The 17,018-nt window shown below is 33.2% G+C and overlaps 1 protein-coding gene across 12 annotated transcripts in view; it reads right to left on the bottom strand.

Moving 5' to 3' along the window:
- The window catches only part of LRRC7 (leucine rich repeat containing 7), a 553,086-nt gene that overhangs the window by 238,985 nt on the left and 297,083 nt on the right, over window positions 1-17,018 (bottom strand). For 3 of the 12 annotated variants that reach the window (XM_031669738.1, XM_031669736.1, XM_031669735.1), the window contains one exon: window positions 1,233-3,444. The exons of 8 other annotated variants lie outside the window; for them this stretch is intronic. In XM_031669738.1, coding sequence (XP_031525598.1) covers window positions 3,438-3,444 — 7 coding nt within the window. In that variant the 3' untranslated portion in view covers window positions 1,233-3,437. Of the gene's footprint in view, window positions 1-1,232; window positions 8,022-17,018 lie in introns of those variants that run through there. One more of the 12 variants, XM_003892052.5, reaches the window with a different exon arrangement.

Below are 17,018 nucleotides of genomic sequence, written 5' to 3'. Positions count from 1 at the left end.
TTCTCTAAAATTTGCCCAAGCACCAGAGGCGATGAAGAGTTTGGATTTCCGATGTTCTATCTATATGTTAAATACAGCTGAAATCAAAGCAAGTTGTACCTGTGTGAGGGTTGGAAGAATTACTGGTTTGATACAAGATTTCTACCTCATTGAGATTTGAGCAAGATGTAGTTTCCACATTCTCATGCTGTTCTAAACCCATCTGTTCTGAAATTATTATTTTTACTCTACTAGACCTCCAGATGCTATATTTTTGCCCTGGTAATAGTGTTTTTTATGCCAATGAATAAATACAGACTATCAGTCTTTATTCAACTTATATTGATTGCTAGTGGCAGAAACAAGTGACACAAAATAAAACTGACTACGCCTAACATGCCTTCCTTTTAAAAATTGACAAAATAATCATAATTTTTGGTGACAAAATTTAGATCTGCCAGTTTTGGCTCAAGAAGAGTTGATTTGATTAAAAAGATAAGACAAAATAGGAGGAACCTTAACTGTCAAAGTTTGATATAGACAAAAAATACGGCTGGTAGAGTAAATTTATGAAATTCTTGAAGTTCCAGAAACCTGTAACTTCTGAGAAACATATTGGAATACATATTCTGTTCTCTGAGGCACTCCTAAAAGGCATAACAACTGGCTTCTCTTCATGAGATGCCAATAAAATGATGAAAGGCAATACAGTGTACACTGCTACACTTGGCCCAGAGTGGCTTTTGTTCTTTGCTTGCTTAGCAAGGAGAGTGTGAATTCTTACTTAGCCAGTTTTATCTCATCACTTACAAATCTAACTTGTCATTCTGCTGCTTAAAACCATTTCATCAAAACCTCTCTATTGCCCAGAAAATAAAGCCCAACTATGGCATAAGAGCCCCTTCATAGTTGTTGTTCACATCATGCCCCAGGTTCCTGAGAGTAGTCTAATATTATGAAGAGAGAAAGGGCTGTATGGTATTTGTATCTTGGAGAATGGGTAACCACATACTGTACTGCCTTTTTCTTAAGGGGTCGTTTTTGTTGTTTTCTTTATTGAATATGTTTAGCCAAATTCTGGCATAATATGCATATCCTACTACTCCTGAATGTAAAATCAATAGCATATATTTATAAAAGAGTTCAATACAATTATTTCAGTAAGAGTAAATGCATATGAAAACATCTCATCTTATTATCATTTTTACCTGTTTTTTTAAAAAGTATATATTGAGGCTGAAATTATATGAAACTTCACAGATAAACACAGTCAGTATTTTGTTAAACTGGTATGCATGATTCCTCTTGGAATAAAAGATTAGAGTCACACAAATATTGTGAATGAATTTACAATCACTTATGATTGTTGGAGCACTAACCAGGATATATAACATGGACAGTGGGCAAAATAAATCATGTATTATATTCAATTGTATTCATTTTAACCTTTTACTTTTATAATCACTTCTGCTGATTAAGTTTTAAAGAACTTTAGCTTTGATAACAGTTATTCAATTTACTTGTTAACTTCTTTTCATTAAGAAAAATTTCCTTTATGCTACACATACAAGTTTTCAATTGTTATATATTGTCAAGACCAGAAAGACAACATGGTTTACTGCAGTAAAGTTAATTATTCAACAGTCTACACACTGATGCGGACTTTCATTGCCGCTGCATAAGATTTTTAAGCTTTAATAATGAAAGGTCCAGTTTCTTACTTAGACCATCATAAAGTCAAAACAGCAATGTTTCTTTAATCTTTAAAGCTACTTTCACACAGAATGTTTTAAGTAATCTCTTTTTAAGTAATCTCTAAAATAAATTTCGGAAAGCTAAATAAATTGATGGCATTTGAAGGGCACTGAGAATTCATAAGAACACATTATAAAACTACACTAAGATAGTGCAACTTATTCTAAAGCAATGTCAGGAATTTACAATTTTGTTTTTAGAATAGCAATATACCTTTTACTTTTTCAGTGATATATTCAATATATGTGACAATGACAGAAGTCAATTAGCATATAGTATACACAGCTAAAAACAAATGGTACAAACACAGTAGACTTAAAATTTTTACATATAGATCTTCATAAGTACTCATGGAAAAATCAGCATTTACACAAGTTTAACAAAAAATCAACATCTACTTTCAGATATATGTTTTATACAAAGAGTTACGCATTCTAAGGCAATTTTATATTTATATATTTCACATAATTGAAATTCATAAAACAGAATAGAAATATTCAAGAAAGTACATTTCAGCTCCAATAGCATAGGTTTTGCAAAAAAATGTGTTTCTTTCCTAGGCAGTAAAATGAAATAGAAACTAAACAATAGGAAAAGCCTGTAAGCTCAGTGTGTCCTGCTCATACCTGTTTTATAAAAAGAACCTTTGAATTGTATTTAATCAAGCACTAGCTCCAACACAGTCATTGTAAATTATTTGTATTTTGCCTTGTTCCAAAAAGGAGTTAATATGGGATGAAGAGTGAATTTGCTGTACTGCATTAGGTATCAGTAAGAAGATGGTGACCCTTGTATGTTGAATTTCAATCTTTTCAAAATTTCAATATGAAATATATCCTACTTCTAAACTATATGTATAAAATGTTAAAAGCAAATGAACCCATTATGTCGATTGTTATTTATTTAGCAAAAGTACCATTACAGAGACTCATTTTGTATGCAAATTGAAATGCTATAAGTCATTGAACTGCACGAAAAGCCAATATGGTTAATTAACAAATGTATTTTAGAGCTAGAAAATAACTGTTTCACATTAAACTACTTAAGATGAAAGGATACATAAAATCAATCAATCACCAGCGTTTCATATTTTGACTTGTGCCATCTGGGAACTTTGCAAAATAAGTCCACAATGGAACATCATCAGGGAGTATGACAGAAAAATGAGGCAATTGTATTCAGTCTCTGAAGAATTTAACAAACTAGAGAAATTATCTTATTTACTGCATTAGGATGACTTTTAAAAGATGGCTTAGTTTGATCCATATAAAAAATATACAAATTATACACAACAGCACCTTAACATAACAAATAGTGAAATCAATCAGATAAAAATATGGGTATTAATGTTTTTTTGAGACTGATAAAATTTCATATTCATTGAAAGTTATGGCAACTGAACACACTTGGAAAAAAATCAGGTCTTTCTATATTAGTCAGAAATGTCATTGTTAAACTTTAACAAAGACCAAACATTTTGTAGATACTAGGCAGTAAGAAGGCAGCCCCCATCAGCAGGTAGCGCACCAAAAATGTTTGGTTTCGTAATATAGTTTGGGAGAACTACCTCTACAAAGTCTATTCGTGCTGATGCTCCTGATGCTGCCATTTCTGGTGCCCGAAAAGCTGCTCCCTCCACATCCTCTGTTGTAGGTGTCACTGTATAGTCTCAGGCGATTGGGCAAGGGGCACACTCTGGATCTTCAGATGCTAAGATGAAAAAAATCAATTTCAATGCCCAAAAGATGGAACTCCTAATGCAGAAGGTGACTAAAATAATTACCAATTGGTTTACAGTACAGGGTGGTAGAAAGTTTACTTGTTTTAATGTAATTCCATAGAAATAGGTTTTAAGTAATATTTTTGTAAAGAGGCATAGTTCTAGGATTAGGAAAAATGTTAGATAAAATAAAAACAGAAAATTAAACTCAGAGTGGAATTGGACCAGATGATGAAAAACATGCATACCCCCTGAAAGGAGCAAGCAAAACTTTCATATGATGATCATCAGGTGATAAGCCATTGTCATGAAAATAACTTGCTTACACTATCACTTCCAAGCTTCTACTGATTTCCAATAACCCTCTGCGACAATAAGCATGATTAATGCATACTGTTTAAGGCATAATAGAAATGGACACATTGATATTTTACTATGAATTTTAATGTCCCCTACACTCTCTGAAAATGACAAAATTTATGAATTTCCCTTCTATGAAATTTTCTTCTCCAGTATAGTGGTTCAAATCATATTAAGATAATTCAGTTTAATCTCCATAGTGTTTGAAAAAGATCTCATATGAGAAAACATCACTGAAAGACACCAATGAGAGAGGTATATGTAAATGAACACACTGTAGAAGAACACATTTTATTAAAATAATTTTGATTGAAATAATGTTTTGGGTTGTAAACAAATAATTATTCTTCCAATATATTTTTCTGTTAAATATTTAAATAGCAACTTTTGCCAGGCATCTCCATGTTTTGATAAAAATATGTGTAATTTGGACCTTGAGAGGAAATTTTAAAAACCATTGACTTGAATGCAGAATGATAAATGTATATATGAGAACAAAATCGTTTATAAAAATATTTAACATCTCTAGATACAGCAATAGCTCAAATTAATAAAGTATGGCTATTTGGAATTAAATCATTTAAGTAACCACCTTTTTAATTTAAGAAATTGGCATTTTTATAACAGTCGCTTTTACAGCTTGTGCACCTGACTCCATTATATTTGATATACTGTAGAGTAACAAATGATCAAAAGTCATGACAGATTCTTATTGAACATAATTTTTCAGTAGGAACCATCCTGAATCAATTAATCATGCTATTACTCTACTTTAATTTTCTCCCCATTTCTTCCAGAAAATCCACCAATCACATTTCAATTAATGACTCACACATATTTTGTTTACAATTTTTTGTGTACTACATTTTATTCAAACTAATTAAATGCTAGAATTTTACCAACTTGTACTAATTTAAACGTTGGATATGCTCAGACAAATGCAATTATGACTACACAGAATATTAAACGATGATTGAATACATTAGCTGCATTAGAAATTTCTTTTTGCTCCATCTAAAGAGACTTTTATATTTTACATTAAAAAATGAAAATATAATGTTTCATTACAGTATGTTTGCAAACAACTGAAATTAGTGCACATGAATCTTAAAATATTTTCACAATAGAATGTAAGAAGTATAGTTCTCAAATCCATATAATTTTTACTTACATTAGAAAACTTTGGCAAATACTCTAAAGGTTGAACAATTTCATGTATAATAGGTACACTGGGAATATACATAGATTATTTGAACAAAAATTACTTATCTTCATGTTTAATTGACAGGCAATACATAAACAGATTCTTTGTGAGAATATTTTGTCTCATGGATTTTGCTATACGTTGGGTTTTATATTTATTTTTGGATGGAATATTAAATAGTCATTTAAAAGAGGTGTTTACAGATTGATATAGCCATTTCACATGATTATCTTAACTCTCTCAATGTATGTTTATAAAGTTCACATTCTTATTTTGCTGATATAAGGAAAATAACAGCATATGTAAACTGTTACAAAGAATATTATATTTTTATATTTTAAATACTCGACTATATTTTATAAATTACACATAGATCATGCTACATAGCTCAAACTCAAATTGAATATAATTATGCATTCTGTGCATTTTTGAATGATTCTGAAATGTGAAACTTGATCCTGCTGAACTTAAAACAATTAAATATTAGTATTTTGTCTCAGATCTCTCTGCCGTATCATTTGATCTTCTCATAGGGCATACAGATTGTTCAAAAATAAAATTGTCTAACAGAACAGTAATATAGCAATCAATATTCTCAGCCCACTATCGAACCAGCCAAAATTTAACACCAGCTGAAAGCTTAAGGTATTACAGCGTGCAATTTGGTTTTGAAGATAGGGCATAAGTATACATCATTTTCTTTAAACATCACGATGATCAATACATAAATCTTTATAATGGCAAGCAACATTTTATTCTTTAAATACATTGTAGAAATTTTCCCAATTTATGCATCATTTGTGGTATAACATTATTAAAAGTCAATGAATTAAGAGTATATTTTTATTACAAAATGCAGTCATCTGCTAGAGTAGTGTTTAGCTAACCATTAAGAAAATTTACATCATATAATTTTTGGCATATAAAAGTTTGAGCTAAATACATGCAATTGTGTTCAAGTTAAGTCATGCTTGCTCTAAGATATACCTTATAACATTTTCAAATATTTTGTTGATATGTTAAAGTGTTTCAAAAAACTTAACAAAAAATGAAAGCATAATTATCTATGGATTCCAAGACTCTACAGAGGAGGGAGTGAGTGCTGTAAGAGGTGGAAAACGGAGGAAGTGATAAAATCTGTTTGGAGAATTCAAGAAATAATTTTGAGAGCTAACTTATAATTTGGGTCTTTATTTCTCCATAAGCATTTACTATACAAAAAAAAAGAGAGAAGTAGTTCTAGGCATTGGGAATTGCATGTATACATTTATTAAAACTTTAAAGCAAATAACTTATTAGGGATGATGAGATTTTTTTCATAAGGGAGTTTAATATGGAGGGGATTGTTGGGAGATGAAACAATTTGCCTTTTGTCCCTTTAAACCTATTTCTATACCTCACTCTTTTGTATTCAATCTCAAAGAAAGAGTTCATCTACTCAGGTAAAATTCTTACTTGTATACTTGATACCAGGCTCAATCAACCTCTTCTACAAAGGACCTGGCTTGCTAAATTTTCCCCTTTCTTCTTTGGTGTTATTCTCTTTACTGGCTCCCTAATCTTGGGCTGTGTGTACTCGACGCCTCTGCTACCTCCTGTTCCACACCTAACATGTAAACCTGATAACTAGCACAAGTTGACATTTATTTCTTCTTCACTGAACTAAAATTTATTGAGCATCTACTGTGTGAAGGCAATGTACTAAACCTTCTCCCAGGCTGAAAAGGGCAGTCTATCTTACTTCCTCACCAACCATTCATTCATTGCCCTACTGCTCTCTGAATTTTGAGCCCCTCCACTTATCACACCTGCTTTGGTAACGTAAGATGGAAGCTAGAACTGACTCCCACATCTGCTGTTCTCAGACTGAACTTAGGCAAGGTATTTGACTGTCTTGAGCTATAATCTTTGCAATCTGTACAATGGACATAATGACACTTTCCTCAATCTATTATAATGAATCTCAAAATGAAATATCATACACATGCCATGCTTTATCTATTGTCTAGCACATGAAAGCCTAAGGAATTGTTATTAGGCATAAATGTCCAAAAGTCCTTCCGATTTCAAATCCAGCTAACATTTATCAATTTTTACCTTTGGGATCCCTTTGCTGTCTTTCACTATTGATTATTCCCTATATCAAAGCTCTCTACTCTCTTGGAGTCTATGACAGGTGCCTTTCCTGCTTCACATAGCACTTTACTGTCTCTTTCAGGGCTTGTTCTTTTCCTGTCCCATAAATGTTGGTTTTCTTTTTTTTTTTAAGTGTATTGTTCTTATCATTCAGTATGTGAGGATGTGTTCCCATAGTTTCATATAACATATGAGAATAATAAAGACAAAATATAGACTTCCAGCCCAATTATCTGTCTTTGTGCTTCAGTCTTCTATCTAACTGTATTTCAGGTAACTCTAATTGGATTCCTCAAACTGAATTCATCATTTCCTCTCTGAACAAGCTTCTTACTTTGGATTTTTTTAAACCTTCATTGATGATGTCACCATCTACTGGTTCATTCAAATCAGAAATCCAGAGACCTAGATTAGGCTTCTCCCTCTCATTTCTAACATCCAAGTAACTTTAATCCTGTGCCAATTTTGTTTCCTAAATATTTCAGTAATTTGTCCCTTTCTCTCCATCTCTGTTAACAAAGTTCTATAGAATAATCTGAGTTTTGCCTTGATTATTACAATAACCTGTTAATTTATCTCTTCTTCCTCAAAACTCCACAGGATTATGAAATGAAATTTAACCACATCTTTCCCTTTTATGGACTGAGTTGTGTTACCTCAAAATTCATATGTTTAAATTTCAATTCCCGGTCCCTCAGAATAAGACTATATTGAAGATAAGTATTTAAAGCAGTGTTTAAGTTAAAATGAGGTCACTAGGGTGGACCATAATCCAATGAGTGATATCTTTATAAAAACAGGAGATTAAGATATACAAACACACACCCACCCACACACACATTCTTTCTCACACACACACACACACACACACACACACACACACACAGAGAGAGAGAGAAAAAAAAAAAACCATGTGAAGACATAGGGAGAAGATGGCCATTCACAAGCCAAGGAGAGCACGTTCAGAAGAAACCAACCTTGCTGACACCTTGATATTGGATATTGATATTCTGGCCTCCAGAACTATAAGAAGATAAATTTCTATTGTTTAGGCCAACAAGTCTGTGGCACTTTGTTATGGCAGTCCTAGAAAATGAATACATGCCTCTATGTATATTTCTTCAAGAGTTTCCCAGAGCACATAGGATACAATTTTAATGTAGCAACCCCCCACAGTGTGACCGTATCTCCCTATTCAGCTTCCTCTTTGATGACTCTTTGCCATCATGCTATACTTCACCAACTCTTAACTGCTTACAGTTTCAAGTACACACTATGTTCCTCACCTTTGTACCTCTGCTAACACCACCCTCTTCATCTGGCTCAACTCTATCAGTTCTTTAGACTCAGTTAAATCAATATCTTTTCAGGAGCCTATCCTTACCCTCAAATGACTTTTAAGAAATGCACATAGAAAACTTGTAAAATATTGATACATAGAAAAAAAAAAGAAAAATTACCATAAACTCTTAGCCCTAATGTGAGCATTATAACTGTTTAATGATTTTCGTTCCAGCTTTTTAAGGCCTATTTTATTTAAACAATAGAGATTTTATTGTACAAAATTTTGCATTCTGTTTATTTGATTTGATATTTTCTTTTGAGCATTTTCCCATCATTAAAAAAAAAAATTTAATGGCTTCATAATATATTCCACCGTGTTGGCTGACTTCAATAAATCTAATTATTCTTCTATAACCAGAAATTCAGAAGATGTTTTTGATTGTTCTGGGGTAAAATGACAAATGGTATGGTATGTTTTTCATACCTCTAACTCTAGACCTCTCTCTCATCTCTGGATCTGTGTATCTCTTGGACCTCTTCACCAGGGAATTTCACTAAAACTTCATATATTCAAAATGAAACTCATTATTTTAATCTAGTACCTGTCCCGTCCTCCAATTTTCTTCAAACTTTTTGTATCTTATAGCATAATAAGATTTTGTATTTTATGGCATAATAATTCACCCAAGCACCAAGCATCAAGTCTTTCAAGTTAACAACTAATGAGTTATCCTTGACTTCTCTTTTCCTGCCACCTTTCCTGATTCAAACTCAATCATTTACTAAAGTGTTTCGGCTCTATCTCCTAAGCATACCTTGTATCTTTCCCTTCTATTCCACATTCCACTGCCATTGATTTAAATTGGTTCTCATAATTTCCAGGCTATTGAAATGGTCTCTAAACCCATCCTTTTGTCTCTAAACTACTCAATTCTACCTTCCTTAGATTTGCTTCATAACTGTTTGTTACCCTTGAAAAATACAAACCTGATCACGTCACTCCTAGCTTAATGTTCTTCAGTGGATCATTGGATCCTTCAAAACCAAGTTCCAATCCTTTGGTATGGTTCTGTACTAGGTACCTTATATATAATGTTATTCAGTCTTTCTCACAAACATCTGAGGGAATCAGCCCGAGTTTTCTATTTTATATCACTACTTCTCAGAAAACGATATTGTGATTATTACTTATGAGTCTGTGCACCTGATTCCATCCCAAGATAGGAAATTTGAAAGAAGAATCTATAAAAACTAAAAATATATAACATGTATAAACATCTATGTTGGCAATATCTTCACTATAGGTTCAAGGTGGGAAGTATATTAAAAGAGAGAGGAAAGTAAAGAATAAAGAACTTGTAATAAAATCATAATCAGAACAAAAATAAAAACTATTTTTTCACATTTCTAAATTCCTTTGACATTGAGGTGTATGATAATTTTATAAATTTCTCTATGTAATAGAGACTTTGCTAGTTTATTTATTCCAGTGTCTCAAAGAGTCTGAAAAATAAATGACATTTTACTCCTACTGTGAGCTTAATATATATAAACTTTTCAAGGCTTAGTGGATTAAGGAATATTGGAAAAACAATAGATACTTTGCTAAAAATATTATTATTCTAAAAATAACTCATAAAATCACAGTCAGTGATAAATAGAGGTACGCATTCGTCATTTCTAACTGGAAATTTAATGGAGCCTTGGCAGTGAGTAATCATTACCAAAGGAGCACTAATGCAGAATTGACATTCAGTGCTAATGAATTAATTTTGAGTCTAATTGAGAGGAAACTTTGCTTTGAATGACATCACTACGAGGCATGCTTATTGCTATGATTTTTGCTATTATGATGTTTAAGAATGTTCTGATGCTTTCATTTTATAAGATGTAAAGATCTTTTTATTTAGGGCACAATTACAGAAAGAAGATTTAGGAATAGAAACTGATAAATAACCCTTGGAATCAGGAGGTCCATGCTTGCAAACTCTGAATGCCATCAGAGTCTAACTTCCAAAAAGTAATTAAGTTCACTTTGGGAGGGTAAAAGTATATACCCTTTCATTACCAAGCCTGCTGCTTAGTTAACACTTTGCTGGTTCTCCACTTTCCCTACAGTTTGATGCTGCATTTGCAGACCCTACGCCTCTTCCACCTCTGACACAACAACTCTGTCTCCTTTCAAAGCCCAAGCTCCCATAAAGAGCTCTTAGCCTTAGTGGAGATAAAGTAAGTAGAAGATTCCACTTTCTCTCACTTTCACCATCTATTATTGTTTTCTTTTCAGGTGTAGTGATTTTAAAATAGACAAACACAACAAACCTTTGTCATTAGAAGACTCACCCTCCTGGGCTCTTCCTTTCCAACATTTGAGTGTTAGAAATAATAATATACGAAAGCAAGAGCTTTGTGTTGAATTTATCTTGGGCTTCATTCTTTTGCCATTTGAGAATGTGTCATCTTGCCAAATGGTAACTGATCCACTACTGAAAGTTACGGGTACCTTCAGACATAGTTAACTATTTATTTCCAAACTTTCTATCTGCCACAAAATGTTATTTTCCATTTGGCAGAGGCACCTAGGGAGCTTTGTTTTCACACATTACTGCTGGTGAATCTGAGGTAATCCTGGCCACAGGCTGGTTGCCAGGTCACTCCTGAGGTGACTGGCATTTGTTCTATAGCACTATTTCTCTTTATCACTTATGTAAAAGGAACTGTCTTCAGTGGCTTGCTTACTCTGATGCTCTCAAGGTGCTTAATTCCTTAGCTGTAGGAATCTGGTGCCTATTAGTGCTGGCACTTCAAATGTTCACCATAGTTGTATTCTTATTGGTTACCCTTAGCTCTTTTTTTCTGATAGTTAGGCATCATGCAACCAAGTGCTTGAAACAAAGTACATTTTAAACAAATACTGACTGCATGTTGTGCAGATGTTGTATTGACCATCTGGTCAACTGAAGCCTCTATTGGAACCATCGCTGATATATAAGCACCTTCCCTGGTGCTTAAGTTACCCTTTTAAAACAAGGAAAGTTGTTTTCTCTAGGTTCATTGGGGGTAGGGTGGAAGTAGTTCCCCTCTACTGGGATGTTCTCAGGTGAAATAACCAGAGTCACCTTGTTTTATGCTTTTGTTATATACTCATTCTGTCCCTAATGACTAATGGCAACAAACAACTTTCTGATGGCAAACAGATGCTGAGACTTTTTCAAGGACCAGCAATCTTTGTGCCCTCATGCTCCTCTTCCCTAGAAACAATTGTCATTGTTTCCCTAGGACAGCAATGGTTGTCATATATTCCCAGTTGCCACAGTAAGTTCCACCCAGCATTATACTTTATTTATTGGCCTAAATATTCAGCGTTCCTTAACACATGACAGGGTATTGCCTCTATTTGTTAGAAATTCCTTATAACCAGTGACAAATAAATTGTAGCCATGTATTTTCTTCTTCAGTTACAAAGTTCCTCATGGAAGACTAGAGAATGTGGATACTCTGTTTTAATCAGTGTGCCATCACTAGTAGAAATATGGCAAATTGTCTTTTAGTCTGCTAATGTAATTGCCATGTTGCCCTATCTTCTGACACTTCAAACACAGGGCTATGGATAGTTGATGTTCTCTTCTTAACATTAAAAAACATGAAATAAATTTAGTGACCAAATTACTGAGTGCTGACTGTCACAGTATTTGAAACATCCAAATGGGCTTCACTAGCCTTCTGTTCTGGCCAATATGCTTTTTCACACACATTTTAATAGTACATGTTTGAAGCTGTGTTGTTGGATATCATTATAGACTTTTGTTTTTAGTTTTATGAAGCAAATTCCTCCATCCATCTATTCATCCAACTATTCTTCCAACTATTTTATTCTACATACTTGCTACTGCTCTAGGCAATGAAGATAGAAATATAAAAGACATTCATATTTCTATCTATGAGTCCCCATAAGGGAACTCATAGACCTGCAAGGGAAACAAGCAAATAAATAAACAATTCTAGCACAATGAAATTATTATTTTTTTATTTTTTTGCTAAGAGAGCACATAGAAGGGATGGCAGAACCAGTTTGAGTGGGTCCGGAAAAGGCTTTCTGAAGGAGCTTTTTTTCATTGAGCCATAAAGGATAAGTAAGTTAATCAAAGAGTAGAAAAAAATGTATCAGGCAGAGGGAACGATATCTACAAAGGCCCCAAGATAAGAGTGTAATTTAGGGTGACTGAAGCATGCAGCATGAGGAGAGAAAGGAGAGACAGATGATAGGCAGGTCATGAAGGGCCATTATCTTAAGGAATGTAGAAACATTTTCTTGACTGTCATTGAAGTTATTATGGTTTTTAAGGTGGAAAGTGACATTGAATTTGCATTTTAGCTTTGGAAAAACAGAGAGGAGTATGGCACAGTGGAGGCAGAGAAATAGTTGATTTTAATAGTTGAGGCAGGAGATAATGATAACCTGAACTAATGCAATGGTAATAGAGATTAAGAGAAAAGAGTAATTACTCATAGTTGTAGCTTTACACTTATTTATGTAGTTATTCTGTTAATATCTGTTTCTCTGATTAAATGTAAGCTACATGAGGACAAGATAGCATTTACTTTTGTCCATTACCATATTTCCTACGCCTAACACAATGCGGGACATAGAAATGCCTAATAAGTATATTTGTGGAATGAATGCTCTAATGAATGAATTTAAAAAGTGCAACCTATTAATGCATATCATGCACTGGGAAGAATACTAGGCAATGAGGATACAGAGATAAACAAGCTAGGCAAGATTCCTGTTCTCAAGGACAAGTTTTTAAAAGGGGAGAGACAAGTAAAAAAATAAGAGAATTTGTAATATTAACCAGTGTTATGCAGAAATTAAAATAGTTTTTGGAAGGTGTCTGGGGTCGGAATGGCTGCTTTAGATTGGAGGGTCATCAAGGACCTTTTGTAGCAAGTAACATTTGATTTGAGATTTAAATGATAAAAAAGGAGTCAGCCTCTGGGGGCACAGAGTTCCAGACAGAAGGAAATGAATAAGCGAAATAGATTTGACAGAACTTGTTGACTGATCAGATGTGGGAGTAAGAAATAGACCTAAGATGATTCATAGGATCTAAAAAATGTTATTTCTATTAACTGAGCTTGGAGATACTGGAAAAAAGTACAGATAGTGATGTAAATGATGAATTCAATACTGAAACTTTTGACTTTAAGGTACCTGTGATGCATTGAAATACATGGATAATAATTCACCTCGAAAATATACTTTCTTTCATTCTCACACATAAGTGGGAGTTGAACAATGAGAACACATGGACACAGGGAGGGGAACATGATACACAGGGGCCTGTTTGGGGGTGGGGGGCTAAGGGAGGCATAGTAGGTGACGGGTTGATGGGTGCAACAAACCACTATGGCATGCGTATAACTATGTAACAAAACTGCACATTCTGCAGATGTACCCCAGAACTTAAAATACAATAAAAAAGATATGAACCATGACTCTAAAAAATTATTACAATTATGTTCTCTAGGTGAAACTCCTTAACTGGCAATATCTTTAGTTAACTACATTTGCTGAAAATTTTCCAAATACTTGCAGCTATTCAGGGCAAATAGACTCTGTTCTGATGATTCAGAATTTTCTGTTAAAGTGGACATTCAAAGGTAACATGACTATTAGTTCTTGGTAGGCTTTGTCCAGGACTAATTATTTCCAGGCAGAAATCTGAATATCTGGGGTCTTTTACTGTACTCCTCCCTATAATGATCAGTCAAAATACTCAGTTTTAATTTTTGATTTTATTATAAAAAGTTTCATTTCCGTTGAAAGGAGCCTGATTTTTTAAGATCCCACTTGCTATTTTTGCCCATCATAATAATCTATATGCCATCTATAAGAACACACTACCAGTTTTCCATGTTCAACCTAGACATGAGGGTCTGGTTGAGAGTTGTGTAGTTTACTGCAAATATTTTTCAATATTATCTTGGGCCATAGATGGGTTTCCTTTATGTTATAAATGAGAAGGGTGATGACTAGACTTCTTCATCAAGGATACTTTTGTGGTTAATTTTGAAAGGTGGTATGCTAATGACCATCCAAGCTAGACAGTGCTCTTTGTGTACAGACATGCCAGAGACTGCCCTGCTACCCTGACACACAGCTACTGTGGATCTGAAGAATTATCGCAACAGAGAAGGCACAGCTGTAAGTAATTTGACCTCATAAACTTACCCTGTTTTTCAGATAACTTTTAAAAAGTACCAGAAAGCTACACTGTAGCAACTGATTTTATGAAGTGTGGGTAGGGCCTGACAGGCACTTGTCTCTGAACTGTAAGAACACCTGTGATTTCCAGCTCCACCACACACAGACACTGCGGGGTATAAGGCATAAAGCAAAGAGCCTCTGGTTTAGAATTAAGATTCTCCATTAGCCTTTTCTGTTACGGCTATTCTAGTTGGATACCTCTAGGGACAGCGGGATCCTGCTTTCTGTTTCACTTCTATGGCCCAGCTTAACACTTTATTCCCTAGCAGATATCCTTGAACTTGATTTTCTATCTCCTTGGATGAACTCAACTTTTATCAGATCCATTTGTGAGGTTACTCCTTTTTGGTCTGATTTCTGCTCTCATGTCTCTGTAGGCTGGACTTGTTAAATTGCTTGTCATGTTCAGCAGGACTCAAAATGTAGATTGAATCTGTTACTCTTTAGGAGTCAAAATCCATTAAAAAGTATTTGAGATTCTTTAGTCACCACTGCAAGATTTTTCACTAACATTTTCATTTTTCTAAATCAATATGTTGATACAAGGTCACATTAAGTTGTGTCTGCTGAATTGTTTAAGAATGCCATTTGCTGCATTTATCTAAAGAACATTATCTGTGAACATTTTCTAGAAAAATGTGAACTTTATTAAAGATGTGGCAGATAAGAATGCAAAAATTTGTAAATTGCCAATCGCAATTGAAGTAATTAAATGGCAGTCCTTTTCAACTTTTCTATTTAAAAATGCTTTGTATATAAATAAAATTAAAATATAACTTGCATAAATTTATAACTAATTATTTCATATATGCTTTTTCATTGTAGTTTTAATTTTTACAATTGTACTTATGAGAGTGTTTTCCTCCTCTTTCTCACACTCTTACTTACTTCTCTCCTTGACTGCAGCCTCAAGTACCCAAACATATAACCTACAATTTATTTTTTCTCATATAAATTCTAAGATTATTTCTTTTAATTAAAAGTCTCTGGAATTCTAAGGAAAGTTGGTTAGACAAATATTTAACTTCATTAATGAATAATTTGGGAAGAGATAACACTTTTGTGATATTAAATCTTTCCATATAAGAAGTGATATATGCCTTTTCATTTATTCAAATCTTCTTTTATGCCCTTCAATAAGAATTTATGGTTTCATTTCCTAAGCATATGCCTTTGTTGTAAAACTTATTCCTAAATACTACATAGGTTTTGTTGCTCTAGTGAATGGAATATTTATTTCAGTTTCTTTCATCAATGCTTTTTTTCTTAGAATGAAAAAAACCTATTGATATTAATCTACTCATTTTATTTCCAATCATTTTATAAAATATTCTTATTCATTTCAGTATATATTAAGCCTCAGATTTGCTAAGTGTACATAGTATGGTCATATGGTTAGCAAAGAATATAACTGTCACTCATCATTATTTCTACTCAGATTTATAAGTAAGACAGATCTGTCTTTGAATCCCTAATCTACCTTTCAGGGTTGTGCAATATTGGTCACATTGCTCAGTCTCCTTAAGTCTTTTCTTCCTCATCTATAAAATGGGAACTGATAATGGTACCTATATTATAATGATACTATGTGAACTTGAAGTATTAATACATATAAAGTACTTTAGTCTAGTATCTGGCAGGTATAAAGCACTGAGAAATGATGAGGTGAAGAGATTCTCCAAGCAACATGGAAAAAAATGGTCCAGATAAAAAATACAATGCCAGCTGACTTTTTAGAAAAATAGAATTCAACAAAGAATGTATTTCAGGTAGTAGTAAACTTTTTAAAGTTTAAAAAACAACAAATAAAAACAAAAACCCTGATGAGAGTATTGATGTGTGCATAAACAAGGAAATATACAATAGGAATAGAAGGTGAATCAAATTTTGTGAATTTTGGAAACCACTGGAAAAAAAAGAGAATTGAGCTCATAAGTTGGCTGTAGTAGAAATAGAGATATTCAGTGTAAATCACATCACTTAGTTCAATTTAACTTACTGATACTAAAAGATTAATATAATTTCTCCAAATATTAATACATATTATTAAAACCTAAATTAATTAATTTGAGTAGGTTCTCTAGGAGAATTTTCTTGTTGGTTTTAAAATGGATTAAAATTAACATATCATACTGTCATTTAAAGAAACATTTTCCCCTTTTTGAATTCCTTATTTCTTTCTCAACTTTGTTAGCTCTTGACAAAAGCATTACTTTTACAGAAAAGTTAACGTTTAAATTTACACAATTTAGCTAACAAAACCTTCCCCAAAAGTGATTAATTTACACTTGTCAAAAGAAATGGACTTA

Source organism: Papio anubis, chromosome 1 (genome assembly GCF_008728515.1).
Source record: "Papio anubis isolate 15944 chromosome 1, Panubis1.0, whole genome shotgun sequence".
NCBI lineage: Eukaryota > Metazoa > Chordata > Mammalia > Primates > Cercopithecidae > Papio > Papio anubis.
Note: the sequence above shows the minus strand (reverse complement) of the source record. Positions and strands in the feature narration are given on the sequence as shown.